The sequence below is a fragment of the Ranitomeya variabilis genome, chromosome 4 (genome assembly GCF_051348905.1).
Source record: "Ranitomeya variabilis isolate aRanVar5 chromosome 4, aRanVar5.hap1, whole genome shotgun sequence".
NCBI classification, from domain to species: domain Eukaryota; kingdom Metazoa; phylum Chordata; class Amphibia; order Anura; family Dendrobatidae; genus Ranitomeya; species Ranitomeya variabilis.
In genome coordinates, this window is record NC_135235.1 from 214,054,110 (window position 1) to 214,076,251 (window position 22,142).

At 46.1% G+C, this 22,142-nt stretch overlaps 1 protein-coding gene across 2 annotated transcripts in view; it reads left to right on the top strand.

The window, feature by feature from the left end:
- LOC143770336 (cell adhesion molecule CEACAM5-like) overlaps positions 1-22,142 on the top strand; it is a 121,052-nt gene that overhangs the window by 59,997 nt on the left and 38,913 nt on the right. The window contains exons 1-2 of one of the 2 annotated variants that reach the window (XM_077259862.1): positions 21,326-21,405; positions 21,499-21,789. The exons of the other annotated variant lie outside the window; for it this stretch is intronic. Coding sequence (XP_077115977.1) covers positions 21,360-21,405; positions 21,499-21,789 — 337 coding nt within the window. The 5' untranslated portion in view covers positions 21,326-21,359. Of the gene's footprint in view, positions 1-21,325; positions 21,406-21,498; positions 21,790-22,142 lie in introns of those variants that run through there. 2 annotated transcript variants of the gene reach the window in all.

Consider the following 22,142-nt stretch of genomic DNA (forward strand, 5'->3'; position numbering starts at 1 on the left):
CTTCTTGCCCGGCGATTGCTAGGAGGAGGCACGATCTGTATATTGTATCCAGAAGCAGTAAGGCGGGGGACCGGGCTGACAGGATGCAACATTCTGTGCGCATGCCCAGGAATACCAGCCCCGCACTGTGCATAATGCATAACAGTGCGGGGCGGGGATTCCAAAGGTGGGGGCCGCACTGCCCACGCAGGCGCAGTGTGAAAGCCTGGCTGGGACGTCAGACGGCCAGAGCTTACTGCGTCTGCGCAGAACAGTACTACACAGCGCAGGCGCCGGTTTCAAAACATAAACAGCGCTGAGGGGGCGGCGCAGAAAGACCAAGAATATGTGAGTGACGGCAGAGGAGCGTTTCGAGCTGGGGAGGGAGGAGCAGCCTACGTGGCTAGAGACACCAATTATGGCTAAGTATCAAATCGCGTTTTTTGGGGTATACTTGAACCTAAAACTAAAAGAGCCACCTACCGTAGTTAGAATGCAGCATTACTGCTGCACAAGGTAGCTCTTTTAGTTTATAACGGCTGGAGGAGGGTGACAGTGGCCCTTTAAATTCAGGTATGTCACTGTGAGACCGTTGGGGTATTGTGGGGGCTGAAAGTGAGTGAGGGGGGACGGGGTACTGGGGGGTGAATGTAAGACCATGGGGGTATTGCGGGGGAGGGGAGACAGGACACTGGGGGGTGAATGTGAGCCATTTGGGTGCTGTGAGGGCAGAAGGTGGGTGAGGTGGGACAGGGCACTGAGGGGTGGATGTGAGATGATGGGGGTATTGGATACTGAAGTGGAGGAGGGGAGACAGGGCACTGGGGGGTAAATGTGACACCATGGGGGTGTTGCGAGGGCAGAAGGTGGGTGAGGTGGGACAGGGCACTGAGGGGGTGGATGTGAGTTGATTGGGGGTATTGGGGCTGAAGTGGGGGAGGGGAGACAGGGCACTGGGGGCTGAATATTATAATGTTTTGTTCTGATATTATATGTACTCCATGTAATATTTGCTGTCTGGGGAGGCTGGAGATGGGGGGTCGGGGGCTTTTTGATACGTACCACCAGGGTCTTTTATGAGTATTAGTATAAGGAGCCCGCATACAGTAACCAAGAGCTGCGTCACATTTACAGCACCACTCCAGCATTATTTTTTATTTCATTACTGGAGCGGTGCTGAAAATCCCCGTCCCCTGCCCCCTGTCTGATACTCACCTTACGGCGTCTTCATCTGTTTTTGTCTCGGCTCGGCTCCGTCTCCTGCAGTTTGTGACCTGTCCGAGGCTCCAGTGTTTCATGGAGCAGCGCAGAGGTCACTAATCAATGTGAGTCTATGGGAGCCTCGTTCTGCCCTCTTTCTCACTCTCAGGCTGTGTGCACACAGTGCAGATTAGCCTCTGCAGATTCGCCTCTGTAGATTCGCAGCAGTTTTCCATCTGGTTTACAGTGCCATATAAACCTATGGAAAACCAAATCCGCAGTGCCCATGGTGCGGAAAATACCGCGCGGAAACGCTGCGTTGTATTTTCCGCAGCATGTCAATTCTTTTTGCGGATTCTTCAGCGTTTTAAGACTGCTCCTGTATAGGATTCTGCAGGTAGTAAAATGCAGGTGAAATCTGCACAAAAAACACAGGAAATCCACGGTAAATCAGCACACGAATCCGCAACAAGTGCACATAGCCTCATAGCCTTACATTGAGCGCTTGTGACATAGCTTCTAACTTCTGGCCAGTCAGAAGCTGCACTCACAAGTTTGAGCAGCGGCACTGCAGCAGTGCCACAAAATATTGAATACGCCGGAGGATGAGTAAATCACCGGGACATCCAAATCATGACAGGGAGCTGTGAGTCCATCATACTGTGTATATGGGAGCTGTGCACACATCATACTGTGTATAAGGGAGCTGCGGGCCCATCATACTGTGTATAAGGGAGCTGCGGGCCCATCACACTGTGTATAAGGGAGCTGCAAGCCCATCACACTGTGTATAAGGGAGCTGCAAGCCCATCATACTGTGTATAAGGGAGCTGCGGGCCCATCATACTGTGTATAAGGGAGCTGCGGGCCCATCATACTGTGTATACGGGAGCTGCGGGCCCATCATACTGTGTATAAGGGAGCTGCAAGCCCATCATACTGTGTATATGGGAGTTGCGGGCCCATCATACTGTGTATAAGGCAGCTGTGGACCCATCATACTATGTATATGGGAGCTGCGGGCCAATCATACTATGCATAAGGGAGCTGCGGGCCCATCACTGTATATACGGGAGCTGCGGGCCAATCATACTATGTATAAGGGAGCTGCGGGCCCATCATACTGTGTATAAGGGAGCTGCAAGCCCATCATACTGTGTATAAGGGAGCTGCAAGCCCATCATACTGTGTATAAGGGAGCTGCAAGCCCATCATACTGTGTATAAGGGAGCTGTGGGCCCATCATGCTGTGTATATGGGAGCTGCGGGCCAATCATACTATGCATAAGGGAGCTGCGGGCCCATCATACTGTATATACGGGAGCTGCGGGCCAATCATACTATGTATAAGGGAGCTGCGGGCCCATCATACTGTGTATAAGGGAGCTGCAAGCCCATCATACTGTGTATAAGGGAGCTGCGGGCTCATCATACTGTGTTTAAGGAAGCTGCGGGCCCATCATACTGTGTATAAGGGAGCTGTGGGCCCATCATACTGTGTATAAGGAAGCTGCAAGCCCATCATACTGTGCATAAGGGAGCTGCAAGCCCATCATACTGTGTATAAGGGAGCTGCGGGCCAATCATACTGTGTATAAGGGAGCTGCGGGCCCATCATACTGTGTATAGGGGAGCTGTGAGATCATACTGTGTATAGGGGAGCCGTGGGATCATCATACTGTGTATAAGGGAGCTGCGGGCCCATCATAGTGTGTATAAGGGAGCTGCGGGCCCATCATACTGTGTATAAGGGAGCTGCGGGCCCATCATACTGTGTATAAGGGAGCTGTGGGCCCATCATACTGTGTACAAGGGAGCTGTGGGGCCATCATACTGTGTATAAGGGAGCTGCAGGCCCATCATACTGTGTATAAGGGAGCTGCGGGCCCATCATTCTGTGTACAAGGGAGCTGTGGGCCCATCATACTGTGTATAAGGGAGCTGTGGGCCCATCATACTGTGTATAAAGGAGCTGTGGGCCCATCATACTGTGTATAAGGAAGCTGTGGGCCCATCATACTGTGTACAGGGGAACTGTGGGGGACCTCATACTGTTTGACAGGAGCTGCAGGCCCATCATACTGTGTATAGGGAACTATGAAGGCATATTGTGCATATGGGAGCTGTTGGCACATTACATTGTATATAGGGGAGCTCTGGGGGGCATTATACTTTCTATAGTGGAGTTCTGTCAGCATTATACTGTGCATAGGGGAGCATTGGGCTCATACTGATGCTGATGACACACAGATCTACATCTCTGGACAAGATATCACCTCCCTACTAACCAGAATCCCTCAATGTCTGTCCACTATTTCATCCTTCTTCTCCGCTAGATTTCTCAAACTTAACATGGACAAAACAGAATTCATCATCTTTCCCCCATCTCACGCGACCCCCCCAACGAACCTATCCATTACAGTAAATGGCTGCCCACTCTCCCCAGTCCCACAAGCTCGCTGCCTCGGGGTAATCCTTGACGCTGATCTCTCCTTCAAACCACATATCCAAGCCCTTTCCACTTCCTGCCGACTTCAACTCAAAAATATTTCATGAATCCGTTCATTCCTCAACCAAGAATCTGCAAAAACCCTAGTCCATGCCCTCATCATCTCTCGCCTCGACTACTGCAACCTCCTGCTCTGTGGCCTCCCCTCGAACACTCTCGCACCCCTCCAATCTATTCTAAACTCTGCTGCCCGACTAATCCACCTGTCCCCCCGCTATTCTCCGGCCTCTCCCCTCTGTCAATCCCTTCACTGGCTCCCCATTGCCCAGAGACTCCAGTACAAAACCCTAACGATGACATACAAAGCCATCCACAACCTGTCTCCTCCATACATCTGTGACCTCGTCTCCCGGTACTTACCTACACGCAACCTCCGATCCTCACAAGATCTCCTTCTCTACTCCCCTCTTATCTCCTCTTCCCACAATCGTATACAAGATTTCTCTCGCGTATCACCCCTACTCTGGAACCTTCTACCACAACACATCAGACTCTCGCCTACCATCAGTATCTTCAAAAAGAATCTGAAGACCCACCTCTTCCGACAAGCCTACAACCTGCAGTAACCACTGATCAACCAACCGCTGCACGATCAGCTCTATCCTCACCTACTGTATTCTCGCCCATCCCTTGTAGATTGTGAGCCTTCGCGGGCAGGGTCCTCACTCCTCCTGTACCAGTTATGACTTGTATTGTTTAAGATTATTGTACTTGCTTTTATTATGTATACCCCTCCTCACTTGTAAAGCGCCATGGAATAAATGGCGCTATAACAATAAATAATAATAATAATAATAATAATAATAATACTGTCTATAGGGGAGCAGTTGGATCATACTGTGTAGAGGGGAGCAGTGGGAACATCATACTGTGTAAAGGGGAGCAGTGGGAACATCATACGGTGTATAGGGGAGTTATAGAATCATCATACTGTGTATAGGGGAGCTGTGGGGGCCTTATACTGTGTATATGGAAGCTTTGAGCTCACCATACTGTGTATAATGGAGCAGTACATGGGGGCAACTTAGGGGACATTATTAAATGTTAAGTGGGCACTTAAGCATCAATTTTATAGGGGCACTCAGAATATTGTGACCATCAAAGTTGCATATGGTCACAATATGGCGGTAAAGTCAATGTTCGTTTTTGTATATAGATTTATTTTCAATAACAGCGCGGTCATATTCTGAGGTTCCTCTATATTCACAATTAGAGTGCGCAACCGTAGCTGTAATCAGGGTTAGCTGGTTAGGGGCCCACTCAGATGTTTCGCCCCCCCTAAGTTGAAACCCTAGCTATGCCTCTGGTCCCCACTGTCAAGGTTACCATCATACTCCAAGCCTAAGTTCATGGCCCTAATTCCTCAAGACCTGCGTTGTTTAAGCCGGTCTTGATGAGGGAGTGTGTTCGAATGAGAAGCACATGTATCTGAAAGTACAATATACTTCGCCACCAATGTTTCTCCTGTCAATAACTGGAGTATTACAGCTCTGCCAAAAATTAAGATACCACCACATCAAAACCTGTCATGGGCAGCCTAATCTCCAGACCTGAACCCCATTGAAAACCTCTGTAATGTAATCAAGAGGATGATGGATAGTCACAAGCCACCAAACAAAGAAGAACTGCTTACATTTTTGCACCAAAAGCAGTATGAAAGACTGGTGGAAAGCATGCCAAGACGCATGGAAGCAGTGATTAAAAATCATGGTTATTCCACAAAATATTGATTTCTGAACCTTTCCTGAGTTAAAACATTAGTATTGTTGTGTCTAAATGATTATGAACTTGTTTTCTTTGCATTATTTGAGGTCTGAAAGCACTGTTGTTGTTGTTTTTTTAATTTTGACCATTTTTCTTTGTCAGAAAAAAATACAAAATTTATTGCTTGGAAATTCGGAGACATGTTGTCAGAAATTTATAGAATAAAAGAACAGATTACATTTTACTCAAAAATATACCTATAAAGAGAAAAATCAGACAAACTGAGCATTTTGCAGTGGCCTCTTAATTTTTGCCAGAGCTGTATTTCTGGTGTAAGCTGGTGCAAGTTATACCCCAGTTCGGCCCACTTTGCTGGGTGAAACTGGCATGAAAACGCCAAACGTTTTGCAAAACCATGAGTTGAATAAATCACGTTGAATGAACGTTTGATATCAACATAATCATACTGGCTTGATAATTATGCTACTAAGTAATTCTTTTCATACAATGCATACATGTGAGGGACGAGGGAGACTCCATCTTGGATTTATAAATTCAGGCCCATTATCTTATCTAGGGATCTCCCTCCTCTCCTGAAATGTGTCCCCCACCCTTGGCAAGCACACAGATTCCCACCAGAGCAGGCTTTTGCCATTTAGCCAGAGAAATAGAGGCCACGTGTTATTGAAGGTAGGGAGGAGCAGAGATAGGTCCCCCCTCCCGCTGTCTTTTGTGCAAGTCTGCCTATTTCAAAGCAAACACTAGACCAAATGTAACTGCCACCTAGATAATGATGAATCATGAGAGTACCATGAAAGCCAGACCCAGCGTCACCGACATCTAGAGATGAATTATGAAAGTGCCGTGAATCTCAGGGATATGTCCGATATACCACCAGAATCCTGGGAGCCCCCTGCACGTACACCTGCGTCTCACATTGCTCTAGCGGTTCTGGATTCCAAGCTATCAAGACTGGCTCTCCAGAACCACTTCGCTACCCTGAATTTGGACTCTGTATTGGTCCAGCCCCAACGAATCTGTTGAGACATCAGTCATCCTGTTTGGACTTCCCCCTGAGAAGTTATGACCCATCCTAGATATTGGGAATTACTTCGGCTAGGAGGTAAAGGGAGGAGAATTCAGCCCAACCCAGAGGGGTGGTGGCAAATATGGGAGGGGGCGCTCAAAGGATTAAAAGCTAGCTACACATTTTTAGCCCTGTCTTCGTTCTCCCATGGAGGCCATGTCGCGTCACGTGTGGAGACGAACCAGAAACTAAGGAGGTACCTGTAGACTCTGTGCTTCCCTAGGGCCCACATGCTATAAGACGCAGTAACTTGACACCTACAGCTAACTGCTATCCCCAACCTGTACCCTACTTTTTATCTGTACCTCTGGCTGTATTATCTGTATAATATTCTGTATATATTTATAGTTTCTAGTGCGCCTTTCGGCAATTCAAATATCAATTAATTTTGGGCTGTTCTTTTATCTCATCACCTGATTTCCCACGTCCGTGAGTTCGGCTAGTACTTATACGCTACCTGAGGTTGGTTTCTGACCCGATATAAACTTGTTAACAGAACAGGCTTATAGCTAACGAGGAACTGGTGGCAGCATACTGTAAGAGAATGGTCAGTCATAATATACTGAACAGTTATGTTGGCTCTAGCAGCCATCTTGTGCAAAGTTAGAAACCAGCTAATTCTAAGATGTACTTCTGAAAGTCATAGATAGATTGGAGACACAAGATGAGATCATAGCAATTAGCAGGTATAGTGGACATACACATGGGTTAATTGGATCAGCTGCAGGGCAAAAAGAGAATAGAAAAAGGGTAAACATATGATAATAAATAAGTGTATTAAGTGAACAATGACAGTAGAGGAACATGGAAATTTACGAGTTCTAATGGAGTTTGGCGTAAAGAGTCTCAAAGTCATTACATTTTACCATTGTTTTGTCCGTGAATGTGAATATATTTTCTACACAGTGTGATGTTATCATGCATAGATACGCCCTTTTTTGCAGCAATGTTCCGTCTTTGTCTATATCACGTATAAAAAGCCCCTGTTACTGTTGTTCAGGGCAATTACATTGCCAACCTGCTAACGTGCCACAACATGGCCACTACATCGATAACATGCTGCCATGCCACAACATGGCCATTCCATCGCCATTCTGCCGCCGTGCCACACCATAGCCAGGCTAGGGCCAGACCACCGCCAGATGTCCCAGCGTCACTTTGTCTGGACTTCTGTTCGTGCCTGCATGCTTTATTTCACTGACTATCCATGTGCTGTTCTGCTGCGAATCTCCAAATAAACTTTAGTCTCAGCTTGATGAAAGGAGTTGTCTGCATATTTTTCCCGGCTCTTCCAGCTCTCAGTAAGGACTTTCCATCACATACTGTTCTGGTGTTATTGGGGGATCCTGATTTATATAGGTATATATTACCGGCCTGGAACTGGGGATATATATACCACCCTCACTGCAGAGTGCCCCCATAACCAGTATGTGACAGGGCAGACTCTCCGGTGACTATTTCCCCTAGGTGCAGTTCCCTGACTGATCTGAGGGTAAGGGGGCGCCAGAGAGCTGCGACTGTGTAAGTTTCATCACAGATTGTTGACAGCTGGGTGATATTCGTATCCCCACCATAAAAGTAAATTCCAAAAATCCATTGCAAAATTGCTATGACTCAGCGGGACTGTCCCAATTTCAGAGTTCCATCCCGCCAGGTCAGGGCTTCTAATACTCACCATTCTCTGACATCTTCATCACTACCCATAGTTTCTCTTTCTGGAGCAGGGACCCTCCTCTGATTGGGTCTCCCCAGGACTTGAATTTGCATCTTCGTGTTCTCTGGCAGCAGCTTTTTTTTGGTACTTTTGAGATTTACTGCAGGCCGTGAACTCAGAATCAGATTATACATGTACATTGTATACAGCAATGTATTTAATTGTACTTTGTATACTGAGGTGAAGAAAAAGTCATTTTTTTCTTCTTATAAAACTATGAAAAATAATAAAAAGTAATTGCAAAAATTACTTTTTTTTTTTTTTTGTAAGTCTTCCCAGGTCTTAAACCCACAACCTTCAGGGTATGTGCACACCTTCAGAAATTCTTGCAGAAATTTCCTGACAAAAAACGAACATTTCTTCCAAAAATCCGCATGCATTTTTTTCGTGGATTTTATGCGGTTTTTACTCATTTTTTTCGCGTTTTTTCCCAATGCACTAAATAGCGGGAAAAATGCAAAAAAATCAGCAAAATTAATGAACATGCTGCTTTTTTTACCGCGATGCGTCTTTTTTGCAGAAAAAAACGCATCATGTGCACAAAAATTGCAGAATGCATTCTAAATGATAGAATGCATATGTATGCGTTTTATGCGTTTTTGTTGAGTTTTTATAGCGAAAAAACACGAAAAAAATGCGAAAAATCCTGAACGTGTGCACATAGCCTCAATATTACAGGCAGGAGCTAAAGCTAGTGAGCCACAGGCTTTGGGGAAGCCACTGGGAGAATTTTGTATACTTGATCTATATTGCAGCTCTGCGTCCACAGGCAGATTACATAGAGATACATCTGAACATAGCAGTGAATTTTTCTGTCTGTGTATTTTCTTCCTATAAAATTACTAAAGAATAATAAAAAAAACACAATAATGTCAGTTTTAATTATTTTTTTTTATTATATAATAAACATCACAAATCAGCAAATAAAATGGACATATTTGATGTTACTGTAATCATAGCGATCTGCACAACACAGCAATCAGATTATTTATGGGGATTGGTAAAGGGCATAATAAAAAATGGCGTGATTGATACTTTTTCTCTCCTCTCTTAGGCCGGCCTCACACTCAGCGTATGTAAATACGGTCCGTTTTTTACGGCCGTAATACGCAGAAAAGTCCCCAAAATAGTGGTCCGTATGTCATCCGTAGGCAGGGTGTGTCAGCATATTTTGCACATGGCATCCTCCGTATGTAATCCGTATGGCTTCCGTACTGCGATATTTTCTCGCAGGCTTGCAAAACCGACATCTAATGGATTTATGTGCTCAAATGTTCATTAAAACATATATACAGTATATATATATATATATATATATATATATATATATATATATATATATATATGCAGCGCCCCAGAGTCCTGGTCGTTGCAGTACTGTGGCTCCGCCACTAAGGGGAGCTATGGTACGTCTGATGGCACTGAAGGAGTTCATCTGACCAGGTATCACAGACACCAATACATTTCACAGTCGGGCCTCCAGGGGGAGCTAAGGGTTCTATTCATTAGGCCACTCCCCACCATTGTGGGTAAACTGGGGGTCAGGCAGGAAGTTAGTGCAGAAAGCTGACTGGGTTGGAACCAGGCAACACCTTGTGGCAGGGGGTGTTGTGGGAGAAGATTCGGTAGGGTTCCTGTCAGGGGTGGGATCCTGACAGAGGCCTGGCTACAAGAAGGAATGTAACGGGACCGTGCCTGCTCAGCATAGCGGCGGTGCCCAAGGAAGGATTAGAAGCGAGATAGATTGTGCTGAGTGAGAAACGAGATCAAAGCAAGAAGGAGAATACCAGTAGGAGTCGTGCTGTGAGACCGAGGCAACATCCTACTGAGGCGCACAAACGGCGGCCGGAACGCCGAGGGAGTATTACAATATTCAGCTTCAGGCAATACTCTAAACCAACGGCAGGACAGTCAGTCTAAGGCGGGCTGTCTCACCCAAATCACCTATGCAGTCTTGGGGGGCAACTTGTGGAGAGGGGCGACTCTAGGGTCCCGGAAGAGCTCCGAGCCTACCCGTCATACGGGTGCCGTCCTAACCGCAACATCAGGGAGGGACGGAGGATTAGCAGAACATCATCTAATCGAGTTGTGAGGGAACTTAAGAAACGGACACAACAGTTGTGGGGACTTTCCGTAAGCACAGCAGGGAAGGACCGCAACACCTAGCGCTAGAAGGAAGGCACAGATTTCCACCTGTTAAGAGAACTCTGGAGGTGCCATTGGACCGGCCGGACTTGCGCAGCCTGGTTATCTGGATTCCGGACTGAGGACCCAGAGATCTTCAGTAAAGAGGTAAAGAGACTGCAACCTGGTGTCCTCGTTATTTACTGCACCGCACCACCACCACCACTACCACCATCCATATCTATTATTCACTGTACGCCCCTCGGCAGGGTCACGGACCGGGCCTAGCCACCGTGACAACCCCAGAGCAGAGACTCAGAGGCCCTGTACCGGGTACCCCTCGGCCCTGCGGCAGTGGGGGCGCTACAACTTGGTGTCACGAACAGGATCTACTTAAGCCTGAAGAATCAGGTCATGTGTGCCTTGGAACTGTGATTTATTGTGCTTGGACTGTACTTTATTGCAAAGACTGTGTGTTGTCATTTACCGCCAAAAGTTCCCGCCAAAAGTCGCCGCCATTGCAGCGTCTCAGGGAGCGCGGAGGAAGAAGAGGGGCGTGCCATGGGAGGAGACTACCAAAGCGGCGCCAGAAGTAGCGACCGCCCCCTCCGACTCCTGCTGCGAGAGGACGACTTACCCAGCAGCCGAGGAGAACCGCCCCCTGACTTGCAACGGCGGGAACGAGGTGAAGGAGGAGCCCGACCTCGGAGAAATGGCGGAGCCAGGTGCATGCGTTGCCGCTGAATGCCCGACAGCGACGATGAGCAGCAAGTGCCCGAGCCACAGCGAGGTGATCTTGGCCTGCCCCTGCCCATCAGAGACGGACTTGCGTCCACCGCCGGTGAAGGACCTGAACTCCTTGGAGCCGCCAGTGGAGGAGCCGAGCTTACCTATCCCAGCCACGGAGCCATGGAGGGCGGAGCCACATCCAGAGACCACTCCGGAAGAGCCGCGTTCCGGGCTGCAGCCGATTCCAGTGTCCTTGTCAACGGACCGGAGCGACATCGGTGGAATCACAACAGGCGCAGGTATGGACGGCACCCCTACTCCCCCGGCCGATTCTGCTCTCCCGACCGATCCGGCTCCCCTGACCGATCCCGCTCCTGTGACCGCTCCTCACCCCAGCAACAATAACCGTTTCTTCTCAGTGGAGCGGGTAGTCCTCACCCCCGACGCGATGGGGAAACTGTTACCTCCACTACCGACCAAGATGGGGGAACCCATAAATGTAGGCCCGGACGGGGTGATCCTCCGGTGGGACACCCCCTGGAATGAGCCGTATGGAGCTCCGGGGGAGAGCCTCACCCTTGCGGTACTTACCTGGGAACAGTATAAGCAATGTCTAATACAACACTGGAAAGATCGAGACGAGACCGAACAACATGACACACAACGTAGGAAGTCTGCGCACGGCAGGAAAGACGTGGTAAAGAGGGGAACTGTGCTGGCCTACCACCCGAAGAGGGGATGGGGCTCCATACAGGAACCGGGGCTACCAACTGATGTCTTTGTTACTAGTTACAACGTGAAAACTCCCTGCTGCAGTCGAGATGGTGACCCATTGCAAAGGGGGGATCAGGTGACTTACACTCGCCACCGGAATGCACAAGGATGGTGCGCTCGGAACGTACACCGGTGTGAGCCTGAGGGAGCGTCGCCTGTTGCCCCGATCATGACTGATCCAGAATTGCCAGATCTTGTTACTGTCACCACCGTACGCCTTGTAGCGGCTGCTGAACTTGCAAGCAGGGTTAGCCTTCAAATCCAGACACCGGCTGATCTGATGGCATCTGAGAGACCAACTACCAGCACAGGTGCTGCATCGGCCGGGAACCAAAGACCATCCCCTACACTACAAGATTAAGTAAGCAGGAATGCTTTAATAAATGTAAATAGTTATTGTTCTACTGTTTTGCTGCTAAACCCGTTGAGGGTTAACTCTTAAAGGGATCCCTTTGTTGACCCGGGATCCCTATTGTTTTGTTTGCTTTTCCTACCTTCCCCTGTTATCAGGAACTGCCGCCATCATGAACAGTGCATGATACAAACTGTTTGTAAATAGTTCGCACCTTATTAAAGGTGCTCCCTACTGGTTTTACTTAAAGAGAGACTCTTTGCGAAGATACCACACCGGAGCTTTTGCTGAATATGGACTGGTAGCTTGAGAAGATGTGCTACCTCATAAAGACTTGGTCCCCTCTTAAAGGGGATGTTCACGTATTGCGTTGATGAACCGTATTGCCTTAAGACAGTTGGGTGGCAATAATGTCTTGGAAAAAGAAAGTAATAATGTTGATGTGAACACGTTAAATGTACCTAACTAGTTAAATGTGAAAACTGTTTGATAATGTTGATGGAAGAACGAGGACAGGAAGTGAACCTGTAGGGGGTAGTGGTGAGTCCTCTTAGGAGCCAGATAGAGATGGCTCAGTGATTTCAAACTGAAGGTAAATGTTATGTTCTATACTGTGTATAGTAGTTGAAAAGGCAGTAGGCCCGGGCTGAAAGGGGCGGTCCTGTAAAGAAAGGAGAGGCAGTAGGTCTGGAGCTGTTAGGACAGGCGGTCCTGCAGATTTAAAGAAGGGGAATGAAGTTAATTGCCTTATAGTGTGTTATAAGAAGGTCTTTAGTGGATTCAGAGTGTACATCCTTAAAGGCAACGTTGAATTAATGTCTAAAAATTTTTGCACTTAGTAGAATACCCGGTTGGGTAAAGAGAGTTATTTATAGAAAAGTTATTTAAAAGTATTTAACCATGTTTGTAACGTTCAAGTGTCCTCACCTCCCATAAAGGGAAGCCCTGTTCAAGTATACTTATTGTTATTGCACTCATCAAAATTGTATGTCTTTTTGCTAACCTGTATTGTTGTTTTCTTCCCAGTCCAGGAGTACTGGATTTAACCGGGGGGGGGGAGTGCAGCGCCCCAGAGTCCTGGTCGTTGCAGTACTGTGGCTCCGCCACTAAGGGGAGCTATGGTACGTCTGATGGCACTGAAGGAGTTCATCTGACCAGGTATCACAGACACCAATACATTTCACAGTCGGGCCTCCAGGGGGAGCTAAGGGTTCTATTCATTAGGCCACTCCCCACCATTGTGGGTAATCTGGGGGTCAGGCAGGAAGTTAGTGCAGAAAGCTGACTGGGTTGGAACCAGGCAACACCTTGTGGCAGGGGGTGTTGTGGGAGAAGATTCGGTAGGGTTCCTGTCAGGGGTGGGATCCTGACAGAGGCCTGGCTACAAGAAGGAATGTAACTGGACCGTGCCTGCTCAGCATAGCGGCGGTGCCCAAGGAAGGATTAGAAGCGAGATAGATTGTGCTGATTGAGAAACGAGATCAAAGCAAGAAGGAGAATACCAGTAGGAGTCGTGCTGTGAGACCGAGGCAACATCCTACTGAGGCGCACAAACGGCGGCCGGAACGCCGAGGGAGTATTACAATATTCAGCTTCAGGCAATACTCTAAACCAACGGCAGGACAGTCAGTCTAAGGTGGGCTGTCTCACCCAAATCACCTATGCAGTCTTGGGGGGCAACTTGTGGAGAGGGGCGACTCTAGGGTCCCGGAAGAGCTCCGAGCCTACCCGTCATATGGGTGCCGTCCTAACCGCAACATCAGGGAGGGACGGAGGATTAGCAGAACATCATCTAATCGAGTTGTGAGGGAACTTAAGAAACGGACACAACAGTTGTGGGGACTTTCCGTAAGCACAGCAGGGAAGGACCGCAACACCTAGCGCTAGAAGGAAGGCACAGATTTCCACCTGTTAAGAGAACTCTGGAGGTGCCATTGGACCGGCCGGACTTGCGCAGCCTGGTTATCTGGATTCCGGACTGAGGACCCAGAGATCTTCAGTAAAGAGGTAAAGAGACTGCAACCTGGTGTCCTCGTTATTTACTGCACCGCACCACCACCACCACTACCACCATCCATATCTATTATTCACTGTACGCCCCTCAGCAGGGTCACGGACCGGGCCTAGCCACCGTGACAACCCCAGAGCAGAGACTCAGAGGCCCGGTACCGGGTACCCCTCGGCCCTGCGGCAGTGGGGGCGCTACATATATATATGTCATTGAAACACATATATATATATTCTGTATTTATATTTAATTCAGCGCGATATATGTGAAAAGCCGGTAATTCAATTGCCGGCTTTTCATTTCTCCTTCCCAAAGCCGACAGGATATGAGACATGGTTTACATACAGTAAACCATCTCATATCCCCTTTTTTTTGCATATTCCACACTACTAATGTTAGTAGTGTGTATGTGCAAAATTTGGGTGCTGTAGCTGCTAAAATAAAGGGTTAAATGGCGGAAAAAATTGGCGTGGGCTCCCGCGCAATTTTCTCCACCAGAGTGGTAAAGCCAGTGACTGAGGGCAGATATTATTAGCCTAGAGAGGGTCCATGGTTATTGGCCCCCCCTGGCTACAAACATCTGCCCCCAGCCACCCCAGAAAAAGCACATCTGTAAGATGTGCCTATTCTGGCACTTGGCCACTCTCTTCCCACTCCCGTGTAGCGGTGGGATATGGGGTAATGAAGGGTTAATGCCACCTTGCTATTGTAAGGTGACATTAAGCCAGATTAATAATGGAGAGGCGTCAATTCTGACACCTATCCATTATTAATCCAATTGTATGAAAGGGTTAAAAAACACACATTATTAAAAAGTATTTTAATGAAATAAACACACAGGTTGTTTTAATATTTTATTGCTCTCTCAATCCACCTGAAGACCCTCGCTTGGCAAAATAATAAACCAACAATATACATACCTTCTGATGAACTGTCACGTCCCACGAAGTAAATCCATCTGAAGGGGTTAAATCATTTTACAGCCAGGAGCTGTGCTAAAGCACTCGCTCGTGCCTGTAAACCCCGGGTGCTGAAAGGAAAGCTGGGTGATCTGTACTTACATTGAGTCGCGGTGAGGCGCCCTCTGCTGGATGAACTCATATGAACTCGAGCATGGGAACTTTTCCAAGGCTCCAGTTCATGAGGACATCCAGCAGAGGGCGCCTCACCGCGACTCAATGTAAGTACAGATCACCCAGCTTTCCTTTCAGCACCCGGGGTTTACAGGCACGAGCGAGTGCTTTAGCACAGCTCCTGGCTGTAAAATGATTTAACCCCTTCAGATGGATTTACTTCGTGGGACGTGACAGTTCATCAGAAGGTATGTATATTGTTGGCTTATTATTTTGCCAAGCGAGGGTCTTCAGGTGGATTGAGAGAGCAATAAAATATTAAAACAACCTGTGTGTTTATTTCATTAAAATACTTTTTAATAATGTGTGTGTGTGTGTGTGTGTGTGTGTGTGTGTGTGTGTTTTTTAACCCTTTCATACAATTGGATTAATAATGGATAGGTGTCATAATTGACGCCTCTCCATTATTAATCTGGCTTAATGTCACCTTATAATAGCAAGGTGGCATTAACCCTTCATTACCCCATATCCCACCGCTACACGGGAGTGGGAAGAGAGTGGCCAAGTGCCAGAATAGGCGCATCTTACAGATGTGCCTTTTCTGGGGTGGCTGGGGGCAGATGTTTGTAGCCAGGGGGGGCCAATAACCATGGACCCTCTCTAGGCTAATAATATCTGCCCTCAGTCACTGGCTTTACCACTCTGGCGGAGAAAATTGCGCGGGAGCCCACGCCAATTTTTTCCGCCATTTAACCCTTTATTTTAGCAGCTACAGCACCCAAATTTTGCACATACACACTACTAACATTAGAAGTATGGAATATGCAAAAAAAAGGGGATATGAGATGGTTTACTGTATGTAAACCATGTCTCATATCCTGTCGGGTTTGTGAAGGAGAAATGAAAAGCCGGCAATTGATTTACCGGCTTTTCACTAACACCGGTGCGTATTTCTCGCAAGTCACACTGCTGGTCCGTGTGGAATCCGTATTTTTCTCGCCCCCATAGACTTTCATTGGCGATTTTTTTGCGCAATACGGTGACAAACGCAGCATGCTGCGATTTTCTACGGCCGTACAAGACCGTATATTACGGATCCGTAATATACGGCAGATATGAGCTGGGCCATAGAGATTCATTGGGCCGTGTGTAATGCGAATTTTACGGACGTATTTTATGCTCTCTTACGTCCGTAAAACTCGCTAGTGTGACGGCGGCCTTACACTCTTACAAAAAGTGATAAAAATGTAACGCTGAGGTCGTGTCCACACGTGGCGTAAATGCTGCATTTTTTTCTACTGCTTTTTTTCAGCATCTTTTCTGCAGGTGTCAGCGCCACACAACACAATAACAATCTTCTGTGATTATTGCTTATTTGCTGCTTTTCTTTTATGAGCCTACACCCATATTTGATGCATTTTTTTTGGTGCAGATGTGAAACCGAAGTTTTAAATGCCTTATTAATAGTACAGAAAAGTGTTGATTCTGCACTTAAAAATGCAACTTTTTTTACTTTAGTTTTTTCAGGCTCCACATAGAAGCATATAGATAAAAAAGCACCAAAACCACAGAGTACAGCATCATCTTTATCGCTGAGGGTAGAGATTTCATGAAATCGCATCCAATTTGCGTAGACATTTAGACTGTGCTCACATGTAGGGTAAATTCTGCTGTCTTTTTTTTGCACAGAAATTCTGCTGTGTTTAACTATCCAAGTATCCAAAGTAGGAATAATTTCATGAAAACTGTGCCCACTGTGCATCTAAAGACTCTGCTGAACTGTGCATTTTTGTTGCATTTTTTTCTCTGGAGCCTAAAAAAATATGTAAAAAAAACTGCAGTTGCTTTTTTAAGTACAGAATCAAAGCTTTTCTGTGCTATAAAAACACATTAAAATGCAGCTTCACATCTGCACCAGAAACTCAATATAAGGCCGGCGTCACGCTGGCGAGTTTTACGGACGTAAGAGCGCAGAAACTACGTCCGTAAAACTCGCATTACATACGGCACAATTATTCTCAATGGGGCTGCTCCTATTAGCCGTATATTACGGTTCAGTATTATACGGCTTTCTACGGCCGTACAAAATCGCAGCATGCTGCGTTTGTCAGCGTATTGCGCAAATAATACGCCAATGAAAGTCTATGGGGGCGAGAAAAATACGGATTCCACACGGACCTGCAGTGTGACTTGCGAGAAATACGCATCGGTGTTAGTGAAAAGTCGGTAATTCAATTGCCGGCTTTTTCCTTCTCCTTCACAAACCCGACAGGATATGAGACATGGTTTACATACAGTAAACCATCTCATATCCCCATTTTTTTTGCATATTCCACACTACTAATGTTAGTAGTGTGTATGTGCAAAATTTGTGCACTGTAGCTGCTAAAATAAAGGGTTAAATGGCGGAAAAAATTGGCGTGGGCTCCCGCGCAATTTTCTCCGCCAGAGTGGTAAAGCCAGTGACTGAGGGCAGATATTAATAGCCAGGAGAGGGTCCATGGTTATTGGCCCCCCCCGTGGCTAAAAACATCTGCCCCCAGCCACCCCAGAAAAGGCACATCTGGAAGATGCGCCTATTCTGGCACTTGGCCACTCTCTTCCCACTCCCTGTAGCGGTGGGATATGGGGTAATGAAGGGTTAATGCCACCTTGCTATTGGAAGGTGACATTAAGCCAGATTAATAATGGAGAGGCGTCAATTATGTCACCTATCCATTATTAATCCAATTGTAGGAAAGGGTTAAAAAAACACACACACACATGATTAAAAAGGATTTTAATGAAATAAACACAGCGGTTGTTGTAATAATTTATTGTTCTCGCAATCCATTTGCAAACCCTCGCTTGGCAAAATAATAAACGCACAATATACATACCTTCTGATGTCAGATCACGTCCCACGATGTAATCCATCTGAAGGGGTTAACTAATATTACAGGCAGGAGCCCTGCTAAATGCAGCTGTGCTCCGTGCCTGTAATCCCCCGGCGAATGAATGAAATGTAGGTCAATGACCTACATTTCCTTCAGTCGCGGTGATGCGCCCCCTGGTGGATGTCCTCATATGACCTGGAGCGTGGGAAAAAGTTCCCAGGCTGCAGTTCATGAGAACATCCACCAGAGGGCGCCTCACCGCGACTCAATGTAAGTACAGATCCTGCTTTCCTTTCAGCACCCGGGGGATTACAGGCACGAGCGAGTGGTTTATCGCAGCTGTGCCTGTAATATTAGTTAACCCCTTCAGATGGATTACTTCGTGGGACGTGATCTGACATCAGAAGGTATGTATCTTGTGCGTTAATTATTTTGCCAAGCGAGGGCCTGGAAATGGATTGCGAGAACAATAAATTATTACAACAACCGCTGTGTTTATTTCATTAAAATCCTTTTTAATCATGTGTGTGTGTGTTTTTTTAACCCTTTCAAACAATTGGATTAATAATGGATAGGTGTCATAATTGACGCCTCTCCATTATTAATCTGGCTTAATGTCACCTTCCAATAGCAAGGTGGCATTAACCCTTCATTACCCCATATCCCACCACTACAGGGAGTGGGAAGAGAGTGGCCAAGTGCCAGAATAGGCGCATCTTCCAGATGTGCCTTTTCTGGGGTGGCTGGGGGCAGATGTTTTTAGCCACGGGGGGGCCAATAACCATGGACCCTCTCCTGGCTATTAATATCCGCCCTCAGTCACTGGCTTTACCATTCTGGCGGAGAAAATTGCGCGGGAGCCCACGCCAATTTTTTCCGCCATTTAACCCTTTATTTCAGCAGCTACAGCGCTGAAATTTTGCACATACACACTACTAACATTAGTAATGTGGAATATGCAAAAAAAAGGGGATATGAGCTGGTTTACTATATGTAAACCATGTCTCATATCCTGTCGGGTTTGTGCAGGAGAAATGAAAAGCCGGCAATTGAATTACCGGCTGTTCACAGATATCGCGCTGATTGAAATCTAAATACAGAATATATATATATGTGTCACAATGACATATATATATATATATATATACTGTATATATGTTTTCCCGAACATTTGAGCACATAAATCCATTAGATGTCGGTTTTGCAAGCCTGCGCGAAAATCTCGCAGTACGGATGCCATACGGATTACATACGGAGGATGCCATGCGCAAAATACGCTGACACACCCTGACTACGGATCACTATTTTGGGAACATTTCTCCGTATTACGGCCGTAGTACGGACGTATAATACGTGGCGTATTGTCTTACGCCATGTGAGACCCCAGCCTAAGGGGAAGAAGATTGTTATTGTGCAGGTTGGTGTGGACACAGCAGAAAAAAAAACCCACATTATTTATGCTACATGTGAACACAGCCTGATACAATAAAGCCAGATGTCAAGTAGTAAAGGTACATAAAGTTGAGAATGTTCTGGCGGCTACAGCTGTGATTGAATGAACAACAAATCCAAAAGTCCCAACTAGAGATGAGCAGGACACACAGCTGGCTAATCAAAACCTGCCCCGGGGATGCCGGGTGGTCAGAGATTTGCAGCCTCCCGTCCAGCCACCAGCTGCCACTGATCCAGATGCTGGACCAGAGACTCGTAATTCGATCCACTCATCTCTACTCCCAACTGTTCCATATACAGCGGACAGTCCAGGGTCTGGTCTACACCCTGCTGTCTTGGGCGTCTGCTGAATTTTTCTCACTGCCACCACCCCTCTGACATCTGCTCCTGCCAGGGGAGAAAGAAAAGGTAAATGGGCAAAAATTGGGGCAGGGCCGGACTGGCCAGAAGGACCTGTCTGGTCATGGGCTGCCTTGTCTGCTACCTTGTTTACAGAATCGGTGTTCTCAAGACACCCATACTGTTAAGAGTTGTAATGGAGCACAAAGTTGCTGACTCCATCACTTACCCCAGCAGGCCACGGGTATCAATAGAAATATTGGTCTTGTAGAAAATCTTCCTTTCCTCTATCCAGGGTAATATTAGTAATATATCCCATCTGGTTCATGGGGATGGGGACAACATGGGCCTGTGTGATTTCAAATGCCAGGATTGAATTTCAGCCCCAGTCTGTATCAGGATTGGGGAGTGGCTTAGTATCCCACAAGTCACACTGTACATTCATGCACAAGGCACTGTAATAGCAAGAATGTAAATAAAAACGTGTTTTTCATCTTTTTTTTATCAACTTTGTTGTGGAGATGCTGGGCACTGATATTGCTGTTGCCAAATACACTAATTTTCTTATCAATTAATCAGGTTTTCATTTGGTTAAGCTCTGTGGGCGCGTACTTTCACCCCACTATGACATTGTCCAATCATAAATAGACAGCTTCCATAGAGAGGAAAAAGTACACACCCACAGTTCTGACCAAAATGAAACACCCAAAGAGAAGGTCAGAACTGTGCCAGAGTGATCGTGTAAGGCTGCCGTCACACTAGCAGTATTTGGTCAGTATTTTACATCAGTATTTGTAAGCCAAAACCAGGAGTGGGACAATTAGAGGAAAAGTATAATAGAAACATATGCACCACTTCTGCATTTATCACCCACTCCTGGTTTTGGCTTACAAATACTGATGTAAAATACTGACCAAATACTGCTAGTGTGACAGCAGCCTAAGACTTTATCTGTCCTACACCCCCCTCTGCAACTTCCTTTTAGTAAAGTGATGGGAGAGGCGGTGGTGACTGCAACATTAGAGTGTATTGGAGTAGCTGGAAGAGAAAGGAGTGTCACAGGAACAGCTGAGGACCGAGGAGAGCAGACTGCAGACCTACTACAGGTAAATATCACACTGACACGGGACCTTCTTTATGGGTATTTCATTATCTTCAGGACTGTTGACATCTACTTTTTCCACCTTAAGATGCTTACTTCTTATACTTGGACAGTCATAGTGAGGTGAAAGTACAAACCCACAGAGCTAAATGAGACGAAATGACCTGTTGATTGATAAGAAAATTATTATACTTGTCATCGGTTATTTCAGTACTCTGTACCTCCATAATAAAGTGGAGAAAACAAAAGACGGAAGTTCGTTATTATAAATATAGGACAGGAACTATTACAAGATTTCGAAGGTCGGATATTCTTCCAGATCCTTGGAGCCACTGAGATGAATCTCTTATTACTATTGGGCACTGTCTTATTACTGGGCTTAGGTGAGATGGTTATGTTCTCAGGAGTTATTTCTCCATGTTATATTACCCTTTGTCACTCACTTTATGTATAATGTCCTTGTGTTTTCTATACAGGTAATGTGGCCGCTGTCATCAACGTGACGGGAACTCTTGGGAAACTTGTATTATTCAATGCGAATGTTCCAGTAGGATCCTACGTACAATGGAATTATAACAGTGCACAAGTGTATGTTCAGCCTCCAATTCGTTGTTTGAATCAGTTCGCAGGAAGATGTAATTTATATGAAAACAGATCCCTGAGTATTAACTACATCTCCTACACTGATGAAGGGATTTATGTTCTGTCTGTATTACCTCCAGAATCTTCTATTGCTATCTCTACAAGCTACCAGCTCAGAGTATATGGTAAGGAGACGTCTGACTCTACATACATTGCTATAATACAATTCAACATTTGATGTTAAATAATGAAATATTTTAAAGATTATAAAATAACAGATAATTACATAATAGTTGATTGTATCATAAAGTTCACTTTGTCGATATCTCTTACAATTTATTTGCCCTTTTCCTTTTAGGGGTAAAATTTCAATTATGGAATTGATAATGATTTTTTTTTTTTTGGTGGGGTGTTGGGCATATTTTCTATGATAATTTAAGTAATAAAACCAGAAGAAATGTGAAAGGGTTGCCTCATCAGGATGTTTCTTAAATTATTATTATTATTATTGTTGATTATTATAGCCCCATTTATTCCT